Genomic DNA, 27,141 nt, shown 5'->3' with positions numbered 1-27,141 from the left:
AAGTGTGAGTCACCATGGCCGGCCAGTCATTTACTTTTTATATTTCACTCCATGATCCTCTAAGTAAATGCTGCTAAAATCTTTTCCAGGCCAGCCATTAGTGCTAGGAGCCTGATTTCCATCTCGATCAGAGTTTTTCAAACTGTAAGCTGTAGACCATTAATGGGTCGTAATGTAAATTTCATGGGTCAAGGATAGCATTTTTTAAAAAAGGACAGAAAAGGAATTACGGGTACATCACATAAGGATAAGAGTTATGTTTGAAACTTGTTTTATATAAATGTAGGGTACACGCACACACGAGTCTGCTATGTCATGATGTAATGTGGGTCATGGTTGAAAAGTCTGCAAGCCACTAACCTAGATCAATCTACTTGGTCTGCCAATCCCACAGGTTTACCCTAGAACCGAGAGCCCAGAGGTCTGGTTCCTAAGTCTACCCTACTGCACATTCAAAAAAGTTCCTTAACCCTGTGCTCTTCTGGCTTTAAAAAATAAAGTAAAATGACGGCCGGGCGCGGTGGCTCAAGCCTGTAATCCCAGCACTTTGGGAGGCCGAGGCAGGTGGATCACGAGGTCAAGAGATCGAGACCATCCTGGTCAACATGGTGAAACCCCGTCTCTACCAAAAACACAAAAAATTAGCTGGGCATGGTGGCGCATGCCTGTAATCCCAGCTACTCAGGAGGCTGAGGCAGGAGAATTGCCTGAACCCAGGAGGCAGAGGTTGCGGTGAGCCGAGATCGCGCCATTGCATTCCAGCCTGGGTAACAAGAGCGAAACTCCCTCTCATAATAATAAAAAAATAAATAAATAAAAATAAAATAAAATAAAGTAAAATGAAATCAAATTTAGTATTCATTTTTTCAGACAGCACTGTTTCTGTAAGAACTGGCCAGATTTTTAAAAACATGATTTCCAAAGGCAAAGTCAGGTCTTGTGAAAAAGTGCTCTATGTTGTTTGACATTTTAAAGTTTCAGCATTTTTACAAGTTTAAATTGACAAGGGAAAATAAATCATGGGTAGCATTACTGTGAACAAGACTCTTCAAGGATGTTATGTTCATTCTGTAAAAACAAACGTGAAAAATGTTCACTAAAAATATACAGTCTTTTCACAGCATTTTATTTAACTTTTGTTGAGTCTTATGCTTAGACAAGTCAAAGAGGGAATAGGAATGAAAGGCTTGGTAAAGAAAGATATAAACCAATAATTTTTAGAAAATGAATATATGTACAAAAATGCCTTTTGGTTCTAACAATCATATGACATGCAGTGTTTTTTTTTTTTTTTTTTTTTGAGATGGAGTTTCGCTCTTGTTACCCAGGCTGGAGTGCAATGACGCGATCTTGGCTCACCGCAACCTCCGCCTCCTGGGTTCAGGCAATTCTCCTGCCTCAGCCTCCTGAGTAGCTGGGATTACAGGCACGCGCCACCATGCCCAGCTAATTTTTTGTATTTTTAGTAGAGACGGGGTTTCACCATGTTGACCAGGATGGTCTCGATCTCTTGACCTCGTGATCCACCCGCCTCGGCCTCCCAAAGTGCTGGGATTACAGGCTTGAGCCACCGCGCCCGACCTGACATGCAGTGTTTGAGATAATTTGAAGTTAATCTATATTTTATCAGAAATTTATCATTTGAGTTCTGCAATCTATTACATCTCTAGAACTTCACAAAGCTTCTTTGGGGAAAAAAACAACACAGTCTTAAAAACAATGTAATATAGGTTTTACTTGCTCAAGACAATCCAGTGTTCCTAAGCAGAAACAGGGCTGAGACCAGTAACTGCAAAGAGCTAAATTGCAGTAAAGCTGTTAAAACCACCCACTCTTTCTTAATTCAACTGCAAATTCAGTATTGGGTTACAAACACGACCACTGAATAAACAACGTTGCAAGCACACAAAGGTTATTAGTAACTAAGTCTTTCAAAATCACTGTTACTGAGAAAAGCAAACCGAGTGAAAAATTACCGATTACAAATTTAAATACCAGAGGCTGGGAGAACAAGACAAGCACTTCCCTGAATGAACACTAGAGAGCGCTCTGCATCGCAAGTTCATATAGATGGAGTAAAGAACCCACCAGCCTATACATACATAGTCCACTTCTCACCAGGCACGTGCAGGTACGGCCTCAGTAGGAGGCTCGATCTTACCACTAAGCTGGCCAGACAACTCCTGAGTTCTGTTCATGCATTACAGTTTCGTGAAGTGTTCCCCTCTTCAAGCAGATACCCACCGCAAAAGAAGTGTTAAAGTAAGGCTAACAAGAAAAGCTATTCAGTCTAAGAGGGAGCTTGGAGGCAGAGGCAGTGGTGAGCTAGTTAACTGCAAATCTGTCAGCAGCACTTGACAAAGCAGAAAGGAACTGACTAAATCACAACATGACTCGGAGCTGACGTCAATGTGCAGCTCGCTTGGAGTTTAACTTTTCCACTTCCCCTGCTGAAACACGATTCCAGGAAATGTAATGACATCAGCCCTTTGAACTCGATTAGCTGAGGAACAGACCATTTTAAATACAGGAGGAAAGAAACAAGTAGGCACACAAACATCCATAGCACGCGGGTTTTTCCTATTTTGTCTGGAGCTGCATTAGTCCACAGTAATGAAATCAGAACGTGAACAGTATATACTGTATGTTTAACCTGCGGCTAGATTGAATTTGCAACAGGTTGCAGATGAAGTAATAGCTTATTTTAGTAGGGCGGAATGGTATGCACATGAAAGAGAGCGAGAGGGAGGGGAGGAGGGGAGGTAGGGAAGGCGGGCAGAAGGGGAGGAGGGGGAGGAGGGGAGGGAGGATTACTGTCTTAGTTAAGCAAGCAATATAATACCAAGCAAAGAAACAATCACACGAAGATGCCCTAGCAAAGTGAGCTGAACATATAGATCTATATTTTTAGAAAGTCTTACTCCTAAGTGACTAGGAGAGTAACACTTTCTGAAACACTCAGATGTTCCTAAATACTTCCTAAACTTCCAAACAATCTGCAGAATTAAGTGAAACCCTCTTTAACATTCTTACCTGTGTCATCTCCAGTTACAGCCATGATGGACTTCTGCAGACAGAAATGTCCTGTTTCCTCTACCACAGTTCAACATAAAATGTTCCAAATTAGCAAGCATGTGCAGGGTAAGCAAGCGGACTGACATCACAATGACATCACTAGCCTATCACTGCCATCAATTTGCTTTGTCACAGACGAGCTCACTGAAACCAAAGCCCTATAAAAACTCTTCCTGTAATAAACCATCTTAATGCTCTTGTTTCTGATTTTTACATAGAAATCTGTTTGAGGTAGGCTCTGGCAAAAAAAAAAGTCTTTTTTAGCATTAGAAGTTACATGGTTGTATCTAACAGGGCTAATTCTTTATTATTGTGGTGTCCAAGGCTTCTAGATAAACATAGGGGGAATAAACCGTGTATACTTTCCTAACTCACAGGAGAGAAAAAACACTTGGAGATTTAAACTTTGGGCATTAAACACAAACATACACACACTGACTATCAGCACGGAAATACCATATTTCATAGTCACTTCTAAACTGACCAAGTAAGGAATATCCAGCCAGTTGCGTGCACTAACATATTTTTATTTGCTGGGCCACTTGTTACACCATCCACAATCCAACTCTTCCTAAGGTGGTACAGAATTTGCTAATTTCACTTGATGGGAGTAGATATTTAAGTTTTAAAAGTTCACTGTGCCAATGGAGCAAGTATTATGTAGTATTCTCCCAGAGCTACTAGATTGAATGAATCACATGAACTTGCTGATAGTTGACCTTTCTGGCCCACAAAAATAGCAGTTTCATGCAATTCAATCTAATGCATTATTTTATCAGATTAAATGCCTCTGAAAAGACTTTTATGGTTTTTAAAATTCATAAATAAATCAAAATTATTTGTACATTTTTTTAAAATGTCAAATTTTATTTGGATCACTTAGTGAAGGCTCAGTACATAAGAGAGCCGGATCATTATAGAAAATTCAGTGATTATAAGGTTAGACGCAAAAATGGGTGAATATTCGACCACAGAACAGACCATAGCCTGGAAAAAAATGATTGGCATTTCCAATGAGACCTTTTGTCTTTATCAGTTGAGTTGTACAAAGCCCATTTCCTTGAATGATTAGAATTCAACCTGACCTATGTCAATGAAAGGACGTCCCACCACATTGTTTGCTGTGTTTAATTTAATCATCTTCCAGTAAAGGCAAGGACTTTACACTCAGATGCTCAGGAGGTAAAGTTTCAGGGGGTATCCATGTTTCTAGTAATTCTCCAGGATGCCTGAGAGGGAGGCTGGGGTTTCAATTCAGCTGAAGATATCCCGGCTAAGAAAGCCTGATGGTCACCTAGACATCAACCCCCATCTGGGTCTCCAGCAGGGACTCTTTACTGCCCCAGTCCACACCTGAGGGTTTGGGTCTAAGACGGCTATTAGTATATTAGTACATTTTATTTCAAATTTCAGAAAATCAATCAGAAATTTATTTTTATGTCAGTTAATTCTTTAAATTGGCACACAGATGCTCAATAAATATTGGTGTCAAAAAGGTTAAGGAAGGAAAGAAGGGAAATGGGTTGTTTAGTTGATTACTGCTCTTAGTAAAGTTGTTTTTTAGTTTTTATTTTTTTTAGAGACTGAGTCTCGCTCTATCGCCCAGGCTGGAGTGCAGTGGTGCGATCTCGGCTCACTGCAACCTCTGTCTCCCAGGTTCAAGTGATTCTCTGCCTCAGCCTCTGGAGTAGCTGGGACTACAGGTGCCTGCCACCAAACCCAGCTAATTTTTGTATTTTTAGTAGAGACAGGGTTTCACCATGTTGACCAGGCTGGTCTTGAGCTCCTGACCTGGTGATCCACCTGCCTCAGCCTCCCAAAGTGCTGGGATTACAGGTGTGAGCCACCGCGCCCGGCCTAAAATTTTAATATCTTCCCTGGACCAGTTAATCTCCAGTCAATCAGCACATGGAGTAAATAACATTTTCACAGAGGAACAATATTTCACTTTCATTTGGTAAATGCTCACTGAACATGTATCACATGCCAGGGTCTGTGCTGGGTACTCGTCCAAATAGAACTTACCATCTAGCAAGATACAGACAGACAGCCACGATAGAACATGGTATGTGCCTAAGGAAGTATAGTAGGAATTCACAGGGGGTTGCCTAAGCAAGATGTGGGGGATGGAGGCGGCTTCCTGGAGGAAGCATCGTCTAAGATGAAAGATGAAACATGAGTGACACATACAGTCGGGGAAAGCAGTCTTATCAGGCAATCCGTATGTGCGAAGAAGGCCCTGGAGGGAGAGAGGGCATGGCCTATCCCAGGAAATGAAAGGAAGAGCTGTTACAAAGCAGGGAGAAGTGGAGAGGTAGGCGGTGATTTAAGAATGCAGGGCTTGGATCAAGCAAAGATTGGGGCCACATGAAGGATCTGGGGCTTTGTCTAACAGGTCACAGACATGGATGGATGGTCTGGAGTGGATGCTATAGACTGAATGTTTGAACCCCTGCCCAATTTCCTCTGTTGACATCCCAATCCCCAATACAATAGTATTTGGAGGTGGGACCTCTGGGAGGTGATGAGGTCATGAGGATGGTACCCTTCTGAATCGAATTAGTGCCCTTATAAAAAAGACCCCAGAGGCCAAGCACAGTGGCTCATCCCTGTAATCCTAGCACTTTGGGAGGCCGAGATGGGCAGGTTACCTGAGGTCAGAAGTTCCGAGACCAGCCTGGCCAACATGGTGGAACACCGTCTCTACTAAAAATACAAAAATTAGCTGCCCATGGTACATGCCTGTAATGCCAATTACTCAGGAAGCTGAGGCAGGAGAATTGCTTGAGCCCGGGAGACAGAGGTTGCAGTAAGCCGAGAACACGCCACTGTACTCCAGCCTGGCCAACAGAGTGAGATTCTGTCTCAGAAAAAAACAAAAACAAAAACCTACAGAGGTCGAGTGCAGTGGCTCGCGCCTATAATCCCAGAACTGTGGGAGGCCAAGGAGGGCAGATCACCTGAGGTCAGGAGTTCAAGACCAGCCTGGCCAATGTGGTTAAACCCTGTCTCTACTAAAAATACAAAAAAATTTAGCTGGGCATGGTGGCGGATACCTGTAATTCCAGCTACTCAGGTCGCTGAGGCAGGAGAATGGCTTGAGCCTGGCAGGCGGAGGTTGCAGTGAGCTGAGATTGCGCCATGGCTCTCCAGCCTGGGCGACTGAGTGGGACTCTGTCTCAAAAGCAACAACAACCACAAAAAGACCCCAGAGAGCTCCCTGCTCCTTCTGCCATGAGAGGATACAGTGAGAACATGCCTAACTGTGAACTGGGAAGCAGCCCTCACGGACACAGAATCAACTTGAGGCCTTGGTCTTAAGACTTTTAGCCTCCGAAACTCTAAGAAATAAAGGTTTGTTGTGAAAGCCACCTAGGCTATGGTATCTTGTTCTAGCGGCCTATACAGATTAGATTCAAATTTTAGAAATACTACTCAGAACTGAAGGAAAGACAGTATGATGCATTGAAGAGACTTCTGTTTTTTTTTTTGAGAAGGAGTTCCGCTCTTGTTACCCAGGCTGGAGTGCAATGGCGCAGATCTCGGCTCACCGCAACCTCCGCCTCCTGGGTTCAGGCAATTCTCCTGCCTCAGCCTCCCGAGTAGCTGGGATTACAGGCACGCGCCACCATGCCCAGCTAATTTTTGTATTTTTTTTAGTAGAGACGGGGTTTCACCATGTTGACCAGGATGGTCTCGATCTCTTGACCTCGTGATCCACCCGCCTCGGCCTCCCAAAGTGCTGGGATTACAGGCTTGAGCCACCGCGCCCGGCCGAGACTTCTGTTTTTAAGAACCTCCCAGAATCACTGTGGGGAAGAAGAAATAGTCTAGCTGAACTTTCAGGAACAATTCCCAAAAAACTCAGCCAAGAAGGGAGCTGCTGCCTCTGGCGTGATCAGGAGGATCAGGAAGCTGTTTCACAACAGCGGGCGTCCAGGCAGGTGGCTGCTGAAGACTGCAGCCCGCAGGGTAGCCCAGGTCAGAGGGACAGCAGCCGGGCCAGGGCCAGGACAGTGGGGTGTGGAGGGGCAGAGCATGAGTGGCTCAGCCAGGGGGAAGAATCTACAAAGTGACTTTGGGTGGAGATGTGGGAAGAGTAAGGGATGACACCCAGGTTTCTGGCATCAAGCACCAGGTGGGACAGTAGCGGCCGATCATGAAGATAGGAACAGAGGATTTCAGGAGTCAGAGGTATGTGTGGGCCATCTAAGGCACCAGCTGGAGTCAGGGCATAGACACAGTGAACTGAAGCCAGGGTGGGAGGGAGTCCTCCAAGGAGGGAGCTCAGCAGGAAGAGGGGTGGTGGAGCAAGCCTGAGCATCACGGAAACACTCAGGACAGGGACAGAAGCTTAGACCAGTGAGACCGGCAGAGAAGCAGCAGAGAGAGACCAAGGAGAACGCAGTCTCAGGAAACGGAGGAAACAGAAGCCGACAGTGTGAGTTACTGCTGAGGGATCAGCCGACAGGCACTGAGGATCCACAAAGCAGCTGACGGGGCGCTGCAGTGAGACGAGAGGGAAATTGGGCAGGGAACACCGCACTAAGCTCAGGAAGACAACAGTGCCCAAGGGCCTTGCTGCGTTTAAACTGGAGCTCCTGGCCATGATTGTTTAAGGAAAAGAAAAAAAGAGAGAGAGAGAGAAAAAGAGGAATAAACATTGGAAGGAAGGAAATAACAACATCACTATTTGTATAAACATTCACATAGGTCACAGACTGATTCACAAAGCATCAGCAAATTATTAGAAGTAATTAGAGGTGAGCAAAGTTAATAGATAAAAGATCGACTTAAAAGAATCCGTATTTCTCCATGCCAGCAACAACTAGAAAATACGACAGAAAAATAAGGTACCATTGTAATGGCAACAAAAACTATAAAGTATTTAGGAACCGACTGAGGAAAGAATATACAAGGCCTCCATGCAGAAAAATGTTCAATTGTTAAAAGAAGTAAAATGAGATCTGAATAAACAAGACATTCTATGGTTTGGGATAGGTCAATTTAATACGAAGACTTTTAACTCTCCCTAAATTAAATGCAGTCTCATCACTGGTTTTATTATTATTACTTATTGAGCCCGGGAGACGTAGGTTGCAGTAAGCCGAGATTGTGCCACTGTACTCCAGCCTGGCCAACAGAGTGAGATTCTGTCTCAGAAAAAAACAAAAACAAAAACCCAGAGAAGTCGAGTGCAGTGGCTCGTGCCTATAATCCCAGAACTGTGGGAGGCCAAGGAGGGCAGATCACCTGAGGTCAGGAGTTCAAGACAAGCCTGGCCAATGTGGTGAAACCCTGTCTCTACTAAAAATAGTAGAGACTCTACTAAAACCCTGCCTCTACTAAAAAAAGTAAGACTTGAAACTTATTTCAAATGCATATAAAAGAATAATGGTGCACAAATAGCTAACTCTGCATTACACTGAGAAAGAAGGCAAGAGGAACTTGTTCTGTGAGGTAACAAACCTGTACAGCAGCGGCATTCAGAAAAAGATGAATGCAACAGAAGACGGGACAGACCCAAGGGCACAAGCAAACGTGCTGTCTAATGAAGGCTGCCCCATACGCTAATGAGGAAATAAACCCTTGGTAGTGGTTCCATATAAGGAGAAAAAAGTTAAAAATGAATTTCCACCCAATACTATACATAGAAGTGAAGCCCAGATACATTAAAGACCTACACGTGAAAGGTAAAACCATAAAGCAAATAGAAGAAAATGTGGAAAAATATCTTTGTGACTTGTGGAAGAAAAAAAATTCTTTTTTTTTTTTTGAGTCGGAGTTTCGCTCTTGTTACCCAGGCGCGAGTGCAATGGCGCGATCTCGGCTCACTGCAACCTCCGCCTCCTGGGTTCAGGCAATTCTCCTGCCTCAGCCTCCTGAGTAGCTGGGATTACAGGCACGCGCCACCATGCCCAGCTAATGTTTTGTATTTTTAGTAGAGACGGGGTTTCACCATGTTGACCAGGATGGTCTCGATCTCTTGACCTTGTGATCCACCCGCCTCGGCCTCCCAAAGTGCTGGGATTACAGGCTTGAGCCACCGCGCCCGGCGAAAAAAAATTCTTAAATGAAGACCTCAAGGCACAAACTTACATATGTAATGTGTAAAACATTAAAAATTATCAAAACTCTGTTGTTTGCAGTAGATTCTTCCAGGTAACAAAGATAAAATGAGAAGAAATGACTATTCTTTTTTTTTAAAAAAAAAAAAGAAAAAAATTTACTTTTAAAAACAGGGTTTTGCCATGTTGGCCAGGCTGGTCTCGAACTGCTGACTTCAGGGGATCCACCTGCCTCGGCCTCCCAAAGTGCTGGGATTACACACACGAGCCACCACACCCGGCCAAGAGATAACTGTACCTTAAGATTATTCACTTAGACATAAATATGGTCCATGCGTACAGGGAATAGAACGGGTGGCTTTAATTTTACATTTCAAGAAACCATTAAAGCCCTGGGTTCGTTCTATGCATTTTTTACCCCATCAATGCCGCCACTTCAGTTCTTCACACACTTTTACCAAAGTACACATTAACCTCCCAAATACCTGAAAGTATAGCTAAGTATCAAGAGACTCATCAATTATAGTAAGCTTATAATACTTGCAAGACTTTCTAACTAAAAGAACGGATTTTACTTTCTTTAAAATTAGTGCTATATCCTGAATCCTAAGTGAATGGGCCAAGAGAGACAGAATTAAATTAAAACACAGGAGTTTCAAAAGGTGTATTAAATGCATCTATTACAGTTATCATAAGCACAACTGAATGCAATTAAAATAATGTATAACGCAAATCCAGTTGAAATCTCAAATAACTCTAAAAGCTTAGGGCTACATCTCAACTTTTATGTCACTACTGACAGCTTCCATAAGAGCTAGAATGGATACCTCAGAATTCAAACATACTAAGAACAGTCTTTAAAAAAAAAAAAAAAAAAAAATCAGCATTTGTTCTGAAATGAGTTGCCTCAAACTTGAAAGTAATAGCTGGGGAAATACCCAAATTTGGGGCATCATAACCTGAATACTTAAATTGTCACAGATTTAGTAATAGAAATCTATTAGGTACAGCATTTGCAACCCCCTAATGAAGGATATTTTCTTAATTTAAAAATTCATTCATGTTTCTAGCTCTTTTTCTACCATGGTACTCTGAATTTGGCCTTTCTCCAGAGCCAGTAAAACCTGCTAAAAGCGGCTCACACTTGTAATCCCAGAACTTTGGGAGGCCAAAGTGAGCAGATCATGAGGTCAGGAGTTCAAGACCAGCCTGGCCAACACAGTGAAACGCTGCCTCTACTAAAAATACAAAAATTAGCTGGGCATGATGGCGGTCACCTGTAATCTCAGCTACTCAGGAGGCTGAGGAGGAGAATTGCTTAAACTCAGGAGGCGGAGGTTGCAGTGAGCCGACATCATGCCACTGTATTCCAGCCTGGGCAACAGAGCTAGATTCCGTCTAAAAAAAAAAAAAAAAAACCTGCTAAAAAGTGAAAAATGACATAACTTCTTTAATATGTTATTTAATGTATTCAAATATTTCTTCTGTAAGCCAAAGTGCCTCCCAACCCCCACCATCTACCTTTGATATATTTCAGAAAATGCAATGGTACAATATAGTAATCCATAGGTATTCTAAATGTATTAGATTAATTAAAAATACCTTGAACAACCACCTGGCTGCCTGGGACAAAGAACTGCTGTGTGCCATCAGCTGATTGTGCTGCATACTGTACAATCGTAGCTCCTGGTGGAGGAGCTCCTGGATTTGTCATTGTTAATGCCTGCAGTCCCTGAACACCATCAGATCCTGGGTTAGAGATCTGGATTGTTCCACCTTGGGCTATAGCAACTTAACAGAAAAAGAAAAAAAATATTAGAGAATTTCAAGATTTATTTTTAATAATCCCATATTGGAAGAATATACTCTGAGTCTATTTATTGCCATTGCTTCTTTCTCAGGTCACCCTTATTTTCTATGCTGTACTGGGAAGGAAGAACAGCTTCTTCATGGGATAATACTCCAGAAAAAGCATATAAACACCGGAAAATAGCTGATACCAGAACTACTTGAGATTCATGGAGCCCATGGAGTGTTTCTCCTCCTTAGCATGCAGCTAACTACATACTGAAGAGTGGAGCAGCATACAGGGGAAGTCCAGCTTCCTGGTTTGTTCCATTCTCTCAGATGTTTTTCCTTATAAACACGATTCTTCTACCACTTAAAATTTCCATTTAAGGCCAGGTGTGGTGGCTCGGGCCTGTGATCCCAGCACTTCGGGAGGCCAAGGCAGGAGGATCACCTGAGTCCAGGAGTTTGAGGCCAGCCTGGGCAACATAGAGAGACCCTGTCTCTTAAAAAAAAAAAAGAAGAAGAAAAAAGAAAAGAAAGAAATTCCCATCTAATACTGCAATTAAAATGAATTTGTACCTTCATTCAGCTAACTACTTTTCTAATTTATCATCAAAAGAAAGTAGTTTTTAAGAAATATGGAGGCTGGGCACAGTGGCTCACGCCTGTAATCCCAGCACTTTGGGAGGCTGAGGTGGGCAGATCACCTGAGGTCAGGAGTTTGATGTGGTGAAACCCTGTCTCTACTAAAAACACAAAAATTAGCTGGGTGTAGTAGCGGGCGCCCATAGTCCCAGTTACTCAGGAGGCTGAGGCAAGAGAACCCAGGAGGCGGAGGTTGCAGTGAGCCGAGATCACGCCACTGCACTCCAGCCTGGGCGACCGAGAGAGACTCTGTTTCAAAAAAATAATAATAATAATAATATCTTTATATATACACGCACACAGACATAGATGCATAACATATTTTGGTTATAAAGCTGAAGCCTAGAAAACTGTAACCTCTGTCATTTTGTCTGTGTCAGAAGAATCCTGAAATATAAAAAGTTAAGTTGGAAAGGTCCTTAAAAAGTAACTGTAGTAATATGTGCTACAGTATTTACCTCCATCAAGTACCTCAAATAACTACAGCTAATGGCAACAAATACGAGGTAGATTTCCTATATAATACTAACGTTTGCCAGTCATGTTTAACGGTTAACATACTAATTGACTTAAGTCTTCCAAAGAATAACTGATCAAATGTTTCATTTCAAAATTTCACTCTAATAGACAAATAAGCATTGTTCAAAACATTTGAAAGGTCCGCATATTTTAACATAAAGATTCCAACTGCATGCTTTAAACAGTAGATATTAAATGGTACCAGAGGCTATGCTTAAAAAAAAAATGCACATATAAACTAGCTAACTAGACTTTACAATGAAGATTTTAAAAACATCACCAAAATAACATGACATCTATACATCAATGTAAATTACTTACAATAGCATAACAGCAGTGTTAAAATACACTCTGGATATTTTCAAGTCATTTCCAAACGGTTTTAACGGCATCTAGGCAAAAAGGTACTTAAGCGATAACCTGCTAGGACAAACCTATCAGAACTATAGAACGAGTAACAAATTTTCACTTCTTTGACCTAAGGTGCCAGCGTCTACAGAGGAAGACAGACTGACGTTTTTAAAAAGATTTCCACACACTGCATTCTTAGTGTTTTAGTTCAGTGACAGGCCCATGTGGCTGGCAGAAGCTGAAGAGTCAGTTACAGACTGTCAGCAGAGCTCAGGCCGAGACATCCTGATGTAACAGCACTTCATCCAGCTCATCTAGAGCAGTATTTTCTGTACACATTTTAAAAACAGGGTACTTTAAAACGACGGCTTTCCAAATATTTCACGGGTCTCAGGATTCAGCCCTCATCTAACTAAACTCTTACAAGTATGAAAATGTCAAGAGACACTAATTTCTTGGCCCTTCGTGGCTAGACATGAGTAAATTTTGTATGTTGTCATGTATTTGAATGTGTATTTTTCAGTTGATAATTCGTTTGATGTCACAGAAATAGTGCTTGAGAAAGAACAGCCTAAGGGTAGGGTAGCCACAATGTGTTAAAAGTACAAAGCCTAGAAAAGAGCTGCCATTCAAGAAACTGAATGAATGAATGAATGAATGGCTATCATTTCCTCATGACAGATGATACCATAAACAACTTAAGCCACCTGTGAATCTAGGAGAGTTAAATGAGGTACGGTTTCAAATTCCAATCACAGAATCTAATTTTTCAACACCAATAAAATTATCAAGATTTTAAATAACGATTGAGTTAATCTGAGGTGAGAGCAGCTGCCTCTAAAGGTAAGAGCCCCTAAAAAGGTAGGTAACAAAGATCTTTACTTTCTTTTTTCTCCTCTTTCTTTTTGCTTTTCTCATTTCCTTTCTTTTCAGTAATGTTTCCCCATAGTTCCGATCAAAACAACTTTGTTTTCACACTATGAACAGCTGACACATCAAGAATCTGTTTCTCGCATTTTATTTTCTGGTGATGTCATTATATAATTAGATGTGGAAAACAAAAGGTAAACACACACACACACACACACACACACACACACACACACACACCCCTCACACGTTGGCGCTAGGGAGAAAACATTTCTACTGGTAAATCAGGCACATTAGCCTCATTTTCATTTTTTGTACCAAAGGTGCTCTTGATTTTGTTATCAAATGACAGAGGACCTTCCCACTGAAAATGTTCTCTCTCATTTGAAAATAAACAAGATTTCCCAATGCCTCAGGATCCTGGAAATAGGTTTTATGTGGGCCTGTTTGTATTCAGAGATTTGAGGAGAAAACTGTTTAGGTTTCAAAATAATCAAGGATAGCCTAACATGTGCTTTCAGTAAACATAAATCAATAGTGAGAAAAAATTAGATGAAATTAACTAATGAATTTAGATACTTCTATTTTAGCTAATTATGGTTTTTTTTTTTTTGAACCTACAGAAATTTTCTGGCAAACACAAAAGTAGAGAGAATTTTTTGTCATCCATTTACCCTGCCCACTCACCCTGCCCCTACCCCCGGCCTTTTAAAAAAATTATATGGAAGCTGGGCAGATGGCATGTGCCTGTGGTCTCAGGTCCTTGGGAGGGTAAGGTGGGAGGATCACTTAAACCCTGGAGTCTGAGGCTATAGTAAGCTGTGATTACACCACTGTACTCCAGCTTAGGAGACAGAGCCAGGCTCTGTCTCGATTAAAAAAAAAAAAAAGTGTATATATATATATATATATATATATATATATATATATACACACACACACACACACACACACACACACACACACATATCTGTATTTCAAAACAAATCCCAGACATCAAGTCTGGCTGATCATTTTTTTTAAAATGATCCTGTGTAATGGACAAAGACAAGAAAGATGAATTTTTAAGGGCAGAAAGGGCCCAGCCTGGTGGCTCATGCCTGTAATACCAGCACTTTGAAAGGCCAAGGCAGGAGGACTGCTTGAGTCGGGAGTTCAAGACCAGCCTGGGCAACATGGCAAGACCTCTGTCTCTACAAAAAAATACAAAAATAAAGTTTAAAAATTATTTACAAAATAAATTTTTTTAAAATGTAAAAGGTGGAAAATGGAAAAGAGTCCACGACAATGTGGAAATAGAAAATATATAAAATTTCATCTCAACTCTCTTTTTACTTGATGCTTTTACTTATGTATATAAGAGATGGGGTCTTGCTACATTACCCAAGCTAAACTGCTAGGCTCAAGCAATCTTTCTGCTTCAGACCCCTCAGTAGCTGGGACTACTGGCACAAACCACCAAGCCTGGCGATGTTGTATACTTCTTATTTATTTATTTAGAGACGGAGTTTCACTCTTCTCACCCAGACTGAAGTGCAATGGTGTGATCTCAGCTCAATGCAACCTCCACTTGCTGGGTTCAAGTGATTCTCCTGCCTCAGCCTCCTGAGAAGCTGGGATTACAAGCATGCACCACCACACCCAGCTAATTTTGTATTTTTAGTACAGACGGGGTTTCACCACGTTGGCCAGGCTGGTCTCAAACTCCTGACCTCAGGTGATCCACTGCCTCGGCCTCCCAAAGTGCTGGGAATACAGGTGTGAGCCATCACACCCACCTGACATTATATACTTCTAATCCTAAACTTACACCCATGAGCTAATTAAAATACATAAACATGTAAATGTTTATATTTAAAACCACTCTTGTTCCAAATTGCAGTCCAATGATTCATAAATGAAATCTCACTGTGTTAACTTTAAAAACAACAGCAGACAGGCCTTTGTTCCAATGAATTCTCATGTTTAAATTCAGAGTGACCATAAGAGAGTACCTATCAGTACCTGAACCTTAAAAGCCAAGAGGTGCATACAGCAGAAGGAAGACTAAATCATGCTATAAAAAGAATAGCAACACTAAAGTTTAAAAGGCAGAGTTACATTAAGTAGTGCCTTAAACAATTTTGAAACAGTTACCTCGGAGAAATGTAAACAACGTCACTATTAAGAATAAGAACTGCAACTGGATGAACTCTCGAATGTGTAAGACAATCATGTTCCAATTCCCTTTATGAAGAAGTGGAATTGGTGTTTATTTGTGAGCCTCCTGAGAATTCTGAATTCTTATAAGCAGTTCACAAAGTTCACATTTTTCTTTTCAAAGTGGTGCATGTAGGCTTGACCCACTACTTACCTTTCATGTATAAGAATTCCAAAAAGATGAGTTAATAGAAACTCTAGTAGGATTCCTAGTAAAACACAGTAGGAACAAGCAGAGACAAGGGACATTTAAGGAAAAAAAAACTGAAGTCTTAGGTGATAGTCTTTAATTGGTACAGGAAGAGGTTGGGTATAGCAGAATGGGAGATTTAAGAAATCTTTGTTTCAAGAGAAAATTTAATGAATTATGAAATTTCAATCATTTTAATTTCCTCAGTTGCTTTTACAAATTCACTCATTTAAAGCACATCTTAACTGTCTTATGCAATAAGGAACATTCTTTGTTAATTATTTATTATTATTATTATTATTATTATTATTGAGACGGAGTCTTGCTCTGTCGCCAGGCTGCAGTGCAGTGGCACGATCGTGGCTCACTGCAACCTCCACCTTGCAAGTCCCCTGCCTCAGCCTCTCAAGTAACTGGGACAACAGGCACGCACCACCACGCCTGGCTAGTTTTTTGTATTTTAGTAGAGACGGGGTTTCACCACGTTGGCCAGGATGGTCTCGATCTCCTGACCTTGTGATCCACCTGCCTCAGCCTCCCAAAGTGCTGGGATTACAGGCGCAAGCCCAGCCACTCTTTGCTAATTCTAGGGCTCTCTCTGTCCTGCCATCTCTTGGATATATGCTCCTGAAATAAAAAACTTTCTTTGTCCAGCATCGCTCAACTGTTACACAGTAAACCTACCACTAAGATCTGTACTTGCAGTGAGGATTCTGCAGGTACAGCTCACTTACTTGGTGTTGTAATAGTGAAATCCTATTTTACGTTCTTTTTCCTATTCCCCAGGGAGTAGCTGATTCCAACTTTCAGTCCTTAGTTTTTGTGATAATAGTAAGTTAAAATAATAAGGCCAACTTCTGCCAAATATGTTTCAACTATTAAAAATGTAACTGCTTGTTTATGGGAAAACTTCAATATACCTTATTTCTTCAACTTTGATATACATTTAGTTCTTTTTTAATACTAGCTAACTCATTATGCCAAATTAAAAATACTAATCTTTGAAAAAAAGCAATAAAAGCAAAGTTTGGGAGAAAGCCATTCATGGATAAAAACTGAAGAATTAAACCTAAAAAATTTTTTTATAACAAAAGGTTGTAAAAGAGTATTTGAAAAAAAACAATTTCCAGCTGAAAGGGAAGACAAAAATAAAAATCTCCAGAAATTCTAGGAAAATAAATTCCTCTATTCTAAAAACCAAAGGACGCTGGCCATTTTTTCCATTTCTAGGCATTCTGGTACAACACTAAAGCATTAATATCTGCTAAGTCGTTCTATAAGAAATAAGATCAATAAAAATGGACTTGTGTGCATAAGTACATGTTTACCCTCTGTCTTCTAAAAAGTTTAAATGTTGTTAGTATTCACTTCTTAAATGAAAAAATTACCTAAGTAATTATCACTAAATGTCTCCAAAATGCATTTTTAACAAAAGATGTTCACTTTGTGTGAACCAATAAATGGCAATTTTTACCTGTAGACTGTACATACAGAACTATAACTTCTCATTAAAATAATTTCTAAGCTCATACTGTACAGGCTCAAATTAAGACACTAAAGTAAGAAATAGTCCATGACTTCCTATGTGGCAAATAGACAGATACGTGTGTGTGTGTGTGGTTTTTTTTTTTTTTTTTTGAGACAGAGTCTTACTCTGTTGCCCAGGCTGGAGTGCAGTGGTGCAATCATAACTCACTGCAGTCTCAACCTCCTGGGCTCAGGCAATCCTCCTGCCTCAGCCTCCTGAGTAGCTGGGATGAGCGCGTGCCACCACACCCTGCTAATTTTTAAAATTCCTTTGTAGAGACAGGGTCTCACTCTAGTATTTCCCAGACTGGTTTCAAACTCCTGGCCTCAAGCAACCCTCATGCCCAGACCTCTCAAAGTGCTGGGATTACAGGTGGGAGCCATCACCCCTGGCCTAATATCTAATTTCTAAAGATGCAGTTTTCTAGTTCTCAACCAGAACTCCTGATTCCGCTCCTCCCATCCCCCCACAGACACAGAGAGCGAGGTTTAATGACAGCCCCCTCATGTGAGCAGGCACCAAGGACACAGAGAATGAAGGCACTGGGGCTGGCTGGAGGGAAAGTTCAATGAACATGAATGAGACTTTGCCACAGCCAACTTAATTTCTCTGTTTCGTGCCAATAGTAATGTCTTTTCCCCCGACTTTTACCTGTTATCTCCTCCGTCTTCATAGGAACCCCAGAATTTAGCAATTTAGTATTATTCCCACTTCAAAGACTAAAACCTGAGATGTGAATTTAATAAAGCTTCTTGCTCTGATCACTGAGTTGACAAATGGCACAAAGATGGTTCTTTCCCCACATCCTCTCCAGCTTCACCCCATACGTTTTCACAATTTCAAATCTTCAGCTAATAATCTAGACAAGTTAACCCTACAGCATCTGCTTCCCTATTAATATGTAAAGGAATCACTGATCCTATCAGAAGTCCTAAGTAGCATTAGGATATGCCAGAGAAATGTTAATATGACAGCATCTTAGTGGTGGCCAACACTTTGAGAAGCCTTAGCATCATTTCAGCAGTCACTTCCAACCTTTTCCCTGTCATGACACAAGCAGAACATGATGATATGTGTACAGCCCACTGGGGTGAGTGGCTGGAGCTGCTCAAGGCCAGCACTGACCAGCCAGGATGCCCCAGCAGCCCCTGCCCAGCCCCTCTGGGGGCAGAGGGATGAGGCGCTCAGCCTTCTCCTAACCTGCGCGCTGCGCTGGAGGCTCATAAGCTGGCATACTCAGATTTAAAACCCACCGGAGATTCCCAGTGTGCCAGACAAAAGAGCATGCAAACGAGAGAAGTAATTTTAAAAAATGACAATGTAAACCTCGAGGTCTATTTCTTACAGATGAGGGGAGTTTTCTTTTCCTAACACTGACTTTAGACAAGTCTACTGGGTGCCCAGCAGAAGCTGTGAATACGGTATGCCCCAGATCTGCTAGGTATCACGGTAGGAGTTCCCCGACAATTACCACCAGAGAATGTCTTTAATAGTTTACAGCTGCAAATCTACCACTGCTTCAAGAAAGACTCTAAAAAGCTCCAAAAACATCATGACTATATAAGGTCTTCCCATATATTAAAGATTACAACTTTAATCTTTAAGTTAGTAGCCAGGTCTTAAATTAAGACTTGAGATTTTTTTCTTGGTATTGCTACTCTTTTTAAAGGAAAAGCAAAGAATATATCTAAAACCTTAATACATCATTTGGATAAACATATTATTTAATATCACATACAGTCCAGTACCTAAGTAGCTCTTTTTAAAGTCAGAAAACTAAAATCATGAATGTCTTCAACTACATGATTGCTGTCAATATATTCAGTCATTTACTTCGAGAGCCTAGGGTAGCAGAGTTTACAAAAGTCGCTTTACTTCATATTATAATTACATGGGAAATTGATGTGGACAATTTCCAGGGACAATTTATACTTTAGAAAAGACAGGAATATCACATTATTCCAGTAACTAAGCAGCTACTTAGGATATGTGATATCCCTATCCTTTCTCCTCCTTTTTCTTTTATTTCTAGCTCTTGTTTTCTACTATTTTTACGTATCAAACATTCCTGATTTAGGACAAGAACTAGTGCTTTAATCAGAGCAAAAAGCACAGAATTAATAGTCCATTAAAATGCACAAGACTGAATGTAAATGTATCTGTTTATTTAGAGCTTCTGGTGCGTAAAATTTCAAATAAAATTATCTATCCAATTGCTACAGTTTAAAAAATTAAATCATTTTTCCATTCTCTTTTAGGAAAAACTGTAGCACAAATTAACAGAGTAGAGAGTAGTGAAAACAGAATTACATTGAAAACATTCTTTAGAAAACTCTTAGGTTAGTAAGTAAAATATGTAATTGCTGGTAACAAAAGCCAACAAGAATGAAATACAGACATTTACGTTTGCATGCATCATAAACACAACAAAAACAATGTTTTACTAGAGATTAATATAAACACGTAAAAAGGAAAAAATTCTGCCTTTATTTTTACCCAAAATTTTCTATTTTCAGTAGTTAAAATTTTTACTTTTCAAAATTATATGACAATGGTCAATACAAATATCTCACTTCTAAACATATACTTTCATTCTCTGATACAGTTTAGGTACTAATGATGCATTTTAAAATGGAAAAATGTAATGCCAACACCTGAGTTGCTTCAATAGAACTAGAGAAGACTTAAAGCTAGCGCTGTATCTTATCGCATTGCAGCATACATACTGTATTGCCCCGTGCTAGTCTGATATATGCTAGTTGGTACTGCCATGGTAGCAATGTTAGGTGGTGTTCCTTCTTCCTCTGATTTTTCTTCTTCAATCTTGGGAACACCAGACACATCAGAGGACAGTTCATTCAGTATTTTTCTAAAATGTAAGTTAACAATGTTAAGTCACTAAGATATATGAATGAGTCTTAAAACAGAAAAGCTATAAAGGAAGAATTTATTTCATGTATAATTATTCTACCGTTTTGGAAAAAGTATCTTTACAGTAGGAAACCTGGTTAACTTACCTGTAAGAGGGTCTTCGTGAAAGGATTTCTCTACGTTTATGAGAATCAATTACACCTTCTGATTCTGCAGATTCATCTGTCTCTGCAATTGTTGCTACCTATAATACAAGATTTTCTGAAATGCATCACAAAATATATGCTATTTTCCCTCATTTAAAAACTGGAGGTTAAGAGTCTGCCTGTGCAGCACTGAGCCAGGCACTGTGGAAGCAACCGAGCGACAGAACCCAGTGAATCTGCACTAACGGAGCCCTCGGTCTGGCTCAAGAGAGGAAGCACAGACACACATTTCAGTTATAAAACAAGTATGTGTGGAAAGGAATGATATGGGTAATACATGCTATAGAAATACAAGGGAAAGAGTGGTTGGGATGCCAAATGAGGCACTGCAGAAAAGAACAAAATGTAAAAGACCTAAGACCTAAACTCCTCAACCTTAAAGTGCTCCTACGGACCCAGTGGGGAGCCAGCGGGGAGCAAAGGCAGAAGAGAGTTCCCGGAAGACACTGCTCTCCCCACACTCTCACAGCTGGCGCTGGTGTGAGCTGGGTCTTCACATCAGCCATCAGGCCCACAGACAGGATATGTAAGCAGAGAAGCAAGTCGGTAAGCAAGTCTGGGGAAAGGTAGGATTTCTGTTACAAGCAGTAAGTTAAGGCTTGCTGGCAAGTAGATCTTGAAGATCCAAATAAAGAATTTCTCCTTAAGAGAAAGATAAGAGTTTTAAGCATGATTTCATTTTTCAAGTCAAGTAATGATACAGCGATTTGATTATTAAAGAAGTCAGAACACTAAAATAATGAATCTCTTCAACAATATGACTGTTTTCGATATATTCAGTCCATTATTAAATACTTTGAGGGCCTAGGGTAGCAGAGTTTACCAAGCTCACTTTACTTCATATTGTAATTACATGGGAAACTGATTTGGACAAAATCAAAAGAGCTTATTAAAATATCAACAATGCAGGCAAGAACATACACTTCCCAAAGCACATGGGAGGTATGTACATACTGACCTCCACATATGACTGCATCTTTGCTCATGAACCCCACACATGAACACACATACCCAATGAACAGAACTTACTGAAAAAAAAATGTTGTTGCCTCAGATAATCATATATCACCACCAAATACTTATGACTTTACAGCAGGCTCTCACACATGTGTCATAGAATCGTAACACCTCCCTTAGGTGAGGTATGCTACTAATTTACCTGTTTTAGAAAGGTGAAAATTAAAGCTCATGCAGAGAGATTAAGTGGCTTGACCATGATCCAACAGTAAGTATTCTAGGACCAAGATCCACTAGCACCTCTCTCCACAAGACAATTAAATCATTCACTTAACAAAACCCAAACAAAGTCTCCTGAATATAAGATAATAGTTTCTTTCAGCTGGGTGCTGTGGCTCACACCTGTAATCCCAGCAATTTGGAAGACTGAGGCAAGAGGATCACTTGAGGCCAGGGGTTCAAGACCAACCTGGGCAACATACTGAGAATTCTGTCTCTATTAAATAATAATAATAATAATAAATAATAACAGACAATACTTTCTTCCAATACCAGCCAGGTTGAAACTAAATAGAAATAGTCATAAAACAAAGAAGCAGCTGGAAAAACTTTCTTGTTTTATAATTAGTAACAGACAAAGAGTTAGAAACTCTTGGAATCAAGGGTCATCATAGGAAAAAAAAAAAACAATGATGAGAATTATTCTTAAACTTATGGGCAACACAGGAGAAGACACCCATGCAACAAAGATAATCAAGCTTTTCATGTATGTGAATGTCACGTCAGGAATCTTGTTGCAACTCTCATCCTTCTGTGATAAACGACTTGAACACACAGGAAAAGAACTACACTACATATGTGTGTCTCCATTTTCCTCACAGATTTTTTTTTTGTCATCAATTAGTCTCAAATAATTTAAGCATTTAAAGGATAACAAACTGACCTTAAAAAGGAACAGAAATAAATTCAGTAATTAAGATAAGTATGCTTTAAAAAATACATACTTGATAATTTACATCTATTGATGGAAAAAATGTTTCACCTTCAAGAAATGTTAAGGGTAAAATACATCTCTGGATCACAGCAACAATAATAATATTATCTACAAATGCCAAAGTTTAATCTCAGAGGGATACATCAATAACATCATCTTACTAAGAATTACATATACTGAATTTAAAATAAATTTCTATCTACCTACTAAGGTGACTATCCATGAAAACAGCATCAGTACTATAATCTTTTTTTTTTTTTTTTTTTTTTTTTTTTAAATAGAGATGGGGTTTCGCCATGTTAGCCACGCTGGTCTTGAATTCCCGACCTCATGATCCACCCACCTCAGCCTCCCAAAGTGCTGGGATTACAGGCGTGAGCCACCATGCCCGGCCAGCACTATAATCTGTTTATTACTGTGTTTATTGACATCTTCTCTGAGGAATCCTCAAAATATTTTTAAGCACCTTTGGGGAGCATTGCTAAATAAATCTGACTCTGAACACGGAACAGCAACGTGAAGAAGACATGAACTGCTCATCTGGCAATTCCTCAGTCTCCAGATTAAGAGCTGACAACAAAGCTGCAGCTCTCAAGTGAAACCTACATACCTAGCAGGACACAGAGCACCTTACGCAAGGAAAAGGGATTCCTCCAAATATCTAACCGAAAGATTTGAGCATAAAAGCTTCACAAAGAAAAATGATAAATGAATTAGTGAAAGAGGAAAAAAAAAAAAAAGGCTCAAAAAAGTCAAAGACAAATCACCCAGGAAGGAAGCTAACCTGAACAGTGTGTATTTGTGGTGACTGAATAACCGATGGCTGTGGTGTCTGAATTACTCCCTGGACATGTACAGTTTGGCCCGAAGGTAACTGCACTAGAGTTACAGCTGGAGAGCCTCTTCCGGTGCCTGATCCAGCTACAGAAACCTGCAAAAATGATCATCATTGAGGATTAAAGCTGGACCTTTTTGTTATTGTTTTTGCTTATTTTTAAGCAATACCATTCACTATTATGGCTGGCCTACTTCTTTTTCCTGTTCCAGAGAAATGACAAACCAGCTGGGGTACTTACCATTGGGAGGCGGTTACTGTCCTGGAACAGTCATTTTCTGATGTGACAGATTATTAAAGAACACATGCTCCTTATTACTTTTGGTGCCCATACTTGAGTGGCTAAGAATGTTCCAACCACAAAGTTCTAAAGCAGTTAAACCACCTCACTACGACCTCACGCCTACTAACAGTGAAGCCTTTCTTATGCCAGAGTATAAACTACCCTCTCTAACTTCTTCAGAGAAATTGGAGATAGAACTTAAAATATGGTGAATGATTTTTATTAAACGTGTGACATGATATTCTAGTATTACTCTTAGATGTGAGCTGATGCTTTGTCTCTAGACTGATAAAAATCAGTCACTGGTATGCCCTCATAATCACTAAAAAGGCACAGGCCAAAGAAATTCCAGGACCTTTCAATTCCTTGGTGTCTCTGACCCAGAGAAAGCTCATGCCTTGAAGGCTGGTGAGGCCTCTGGACACTTTTCCGCTCCCAGCTCAAGCATCCAAAGAGGCCAGAACTATTACTTAGCTTTGGGCAGAAATCAGCGACAACAACCATCTCCTCACTACTTCCCTGAGTTCCTTCAACAGAGATCCCTACCAGAAAACACGATACCGCCACTCCTCTGGACTCAAAACCTGCCAGGTTTTCTAATTAGTAAACAACTCTGTCCTATAGGCCAGCATAATTTCAGAAACTTTGCCTCATTTTACTAAGATTCACTATTCATTATAACTTACTCAAGTCAAAGACCTTGGAAATGAATTAAGTCACCAGTTTCTATCATGAGTGGGAGCAGAACCACAGGATCTAAAACAATTTTAAAGGAAGCCTTTGTATGTGACTTCACTTTAAGGAACACCAATGATTTCCAACTTACATTAAAACCTGAAAACAATTATTAAAAACTAGGTTTATAACAAATAACTAAGATTTATTTATGTCATCATTCCCTTGGAAAACTTCTCTGGCAATCCAAAAGTTAAAACATGCTTTATCCGTGTAAGAGACCCTAGGTATTCAGCATTGTACTAGGTGCACTAGTAGAAAAGAGAATTAATGAAACCAGCACCTAAGAAACAATGGCACATCAAATATTATAGAACTGATTGCTCCATTTTAGAGGCCGTGAGTACCACAGGAGTACAGAATAGAGAGATCAGTATGGGCCCAAACAGTCAGTCAGTGAAGGCTTTGTGTGGATGCCAGAGCCTGAGTGAGGCCTTGATCTAAACCTAGATAACAGCTGGACAGATAGTGAGAAACCAGGGCAGAGGCAACCAACGTGTAACCCACGGGGAAAATTCAGCTTGCCCACCCCCAGACTATTAAGTCCACTTTAGATTCCAGGGAAAAGAAAAACATTATCCCATGATGGAACCAGCAGATTTAACAACTACAAATTTTAAAACATTGGATTTATTCTACAAATGTTTCCAGCACAAAAGGCAACTCTGTATGAATTATAAGAAGGCAACCACCTCTGTGGTGACTAATTTCTAAAAGATAACTCTTTCTCCATACAACTAATTCTTAAATATTTCAGTCTCAGGGCAACTTTGCACTCTTAAAAATTACTGATGACCTCAAAGAGCTTGTGATTCTGTGATTTATATTCAGCAGAGGCTGTTAAACACTTAACTAGATCTTAAGGAGGAACCCTGACTTGTAGTATTTGCTGATTTCTGTAATATAAATACTCCTACTATGGCTGATTTCAAGCTGCCAATGGATCACATTGAACACAAAGCTGGATAAAGATTATACAACTGGCTTTCACTGGTACAAGCCAGCTGTGCATATCACTGGTTAGACCTGTTGATATTTAACATATTGGAAATAAAAACAAATTTTAAAAATACTCTGTAACTCATTTTAAAATAATAAATTATATGCTAACATAAATAACGTTATATGAAAATGATTATATTTTCAAAAACAATGAGAAGACTGGCACTGCTTTATATTTTTACAAATTATTTTAATGTCTGGTTTAATGAAAATAGCTAGATTCTCATATCTACTTCTACAATGAATCTGTTGCAATATGTTGCTTTAGTTGGTATGTGAAGAAAATATGGGCCTCACACAGACTCATGATTTAAAAACGGAGGAATATTATAATAGCTTCTTTAGAAAATCATGGATATTCTTCATTGATACTACCCCAAAAAACTTGACAAGTGGTTGTCTCTTAAGGGTTAATTGCAATGTACAATCTGAGACTGTATCAGTTACATTAAAATAGACTGATCTGTCTTGTACTTTGGATGAATCTTTTACCCATGCAAGATTTTATAAAATGTTGGCTCACTAAGTTCAGCAGATCTTCCAAATGTGAACACATTTCATCACACACTATCATAAATCACATTTCATTAAAGCATAACCAGCTTCATCAGAAAACTATGAATACTGTGAAGCTCACAATGGCAGACACAGATTTTCCAAAATTCAAATTTTTGGCTTAAAAGTTTGTGACGATAAACGCCATGAGTTGGTTCCCTTGAACTGACAAGCTCACTTCATTTGCTTTTGAGAAAATGTCTTCAAGTTTGAATAGCCATCATTTGGCAATTAGTCATTCTTCTGAAGAAAATGATGTTCTGCTGAAAAACAGGCAGGGAATTCATCTTGGCACTCAAATTAACACAAGTGCTTTTCCTCCAGGACTCCGTGGGCCTTCAGTATGCAACAGGGGTGCTTTCTGCAACTGTCCCACTCCAGGACACAGAATATCAAAACAGTATGGACTCAGAGTCAAGATTCAATGTGACTAGTAATTTTTACTGCCTCATCAAAGATATTCTTAAGTAAAACTGACTTAAAACAACGACAAGTGGGTGGCAGTGAATACAATGAACAGCAGTACAGTTTGTGTCACTCACTTAAGTCACCAACAGTTCACCACTCCCCCACTACCACTGCTTTCACACCATCACTACAAATATCAAAACAGAGAAAAAGAAAAAGAACATCTTAACATTACTGTGAAAATGGTTTCGACCTAGCAAGCCTCTTGAAAGTCTCAAGAGTCACCCCCAGGGTTCTGCAGAGCACACTTTGAAAACAGCTGCTCCACACTCATCTAGCCCCTTTAACTTGGCTTTCAGCTTAAAGAACTGCTCAGACAGGCTGAGATTTCAGCTCCAATAGAGCAGCAGAGACAAAATAAACACATCCAGTAACCCTGACAGAGTCCATATGCCAGAGATTGGCAAAATAGAAATTACACTTTATAACTAAATAAAGCAAAAGAAAAAAAAATTAACACAAAGAGAAGATTTCATTGACCAGCTTCTATCTCATCAGCTCAGGAACTGGGACATGATCTTTACAGCCAGATTCCGGGCTGAGTGCTCTGGAGGGCACAGCATCCCACTACCACTTCTGCCACCCACCACTATGTGCAGGGACGACCCACAGGTAAGTAAGGAGAGAAGAGTTGATTTTCCTCTCTGTTCCTTTCCTTTTTTGAAAATGTAGTCACAAGGCTGGGTGGTGGGAATTTTTGAAGTTACTGCATTTTCTCAAATCAAAATAATTTTCTTTTTAGAATTAAGGAGCTCTGAAAGATACCTTGTCAGATACCCAGTGGCTCTCAATGTTTTATTCTTTAAACACACAGAATAAGGTATCTGAAAACAACGAACTTGAAGCTGTAAGGGGGAAACCCAGGAGTCCTACAAATATTCTCACAAACTAGACCTATGGGTTGAGATGGCAGGTGGTGCCCACATTCACTTTTTGTGGGGAAATGCCCCAGCTTCAAAGAAATCAGATTACTCTGGAGAACAGAAAAACAATTCAACA

At 40.0% G+C, this 27,141-nt stretch overlaps 1 protein-coding gene across 40 annotated transcripts in view; it reads right to left on the bottom strand.

Moving 5' to 3' along the window:
* The window catches only part of CREM (cAMP responsive element modulator), a 119,584-nt gene that overhangs the window by 48,656 nt on the left and 43,787 nt on the right, over positions 1-27,141 (bottom strand). For 12 of the 40 annotated variants that reach the window (XM_074405287.1, XM_074405289.1, XM_074405290.1 and 9 more), the window contains 2 exons: positions 20,254-20,351; positions 19,963-20,105 (listed from right to left, as the gene is read on the bottom strand). The exons of 2 other annotated variants lie outside the window; for them this stretch is intronic. In XM_074405287.1, coding sequence (XP_074261388.1) covers positions 19,963-20,105; positions 20,254-20,351 — 241 coding nt within the window. Of the gene's footprint in view, positions 1-2,161; positions 2,744-3,033; positions 8,940-10,745; positions 10,935-19,962; positions 20,106-20,253; positions 20,352-23,048; positions 23,196-27,141 lie in introns of those variants that run through there. 26 more of the 40 variants (XM_074405277.1, XM_074405282.1, XM_074405291.1 and 23 more) reach the window with 6 other exon arrangements.

This window comes from Saimiri boliviensis, chromosome 8 (assembly GCF_048565385.1).
Source record: "Saimiri boliviensis isolate mSaiBol1 chromosome 8, mSaiBol1.pri, whole genome shotgun sequence".
Lineage (NCBI taxonomy): Eukaryota > Metazoa > Chordata > Mammalia > Primates > Cebidae > Saimiri > Saimiri boliviensis.
Note: the sequence above shows the minus strand (reverse complement) of the source record. Positions and strands in the feature narration are given on the sequence as shown.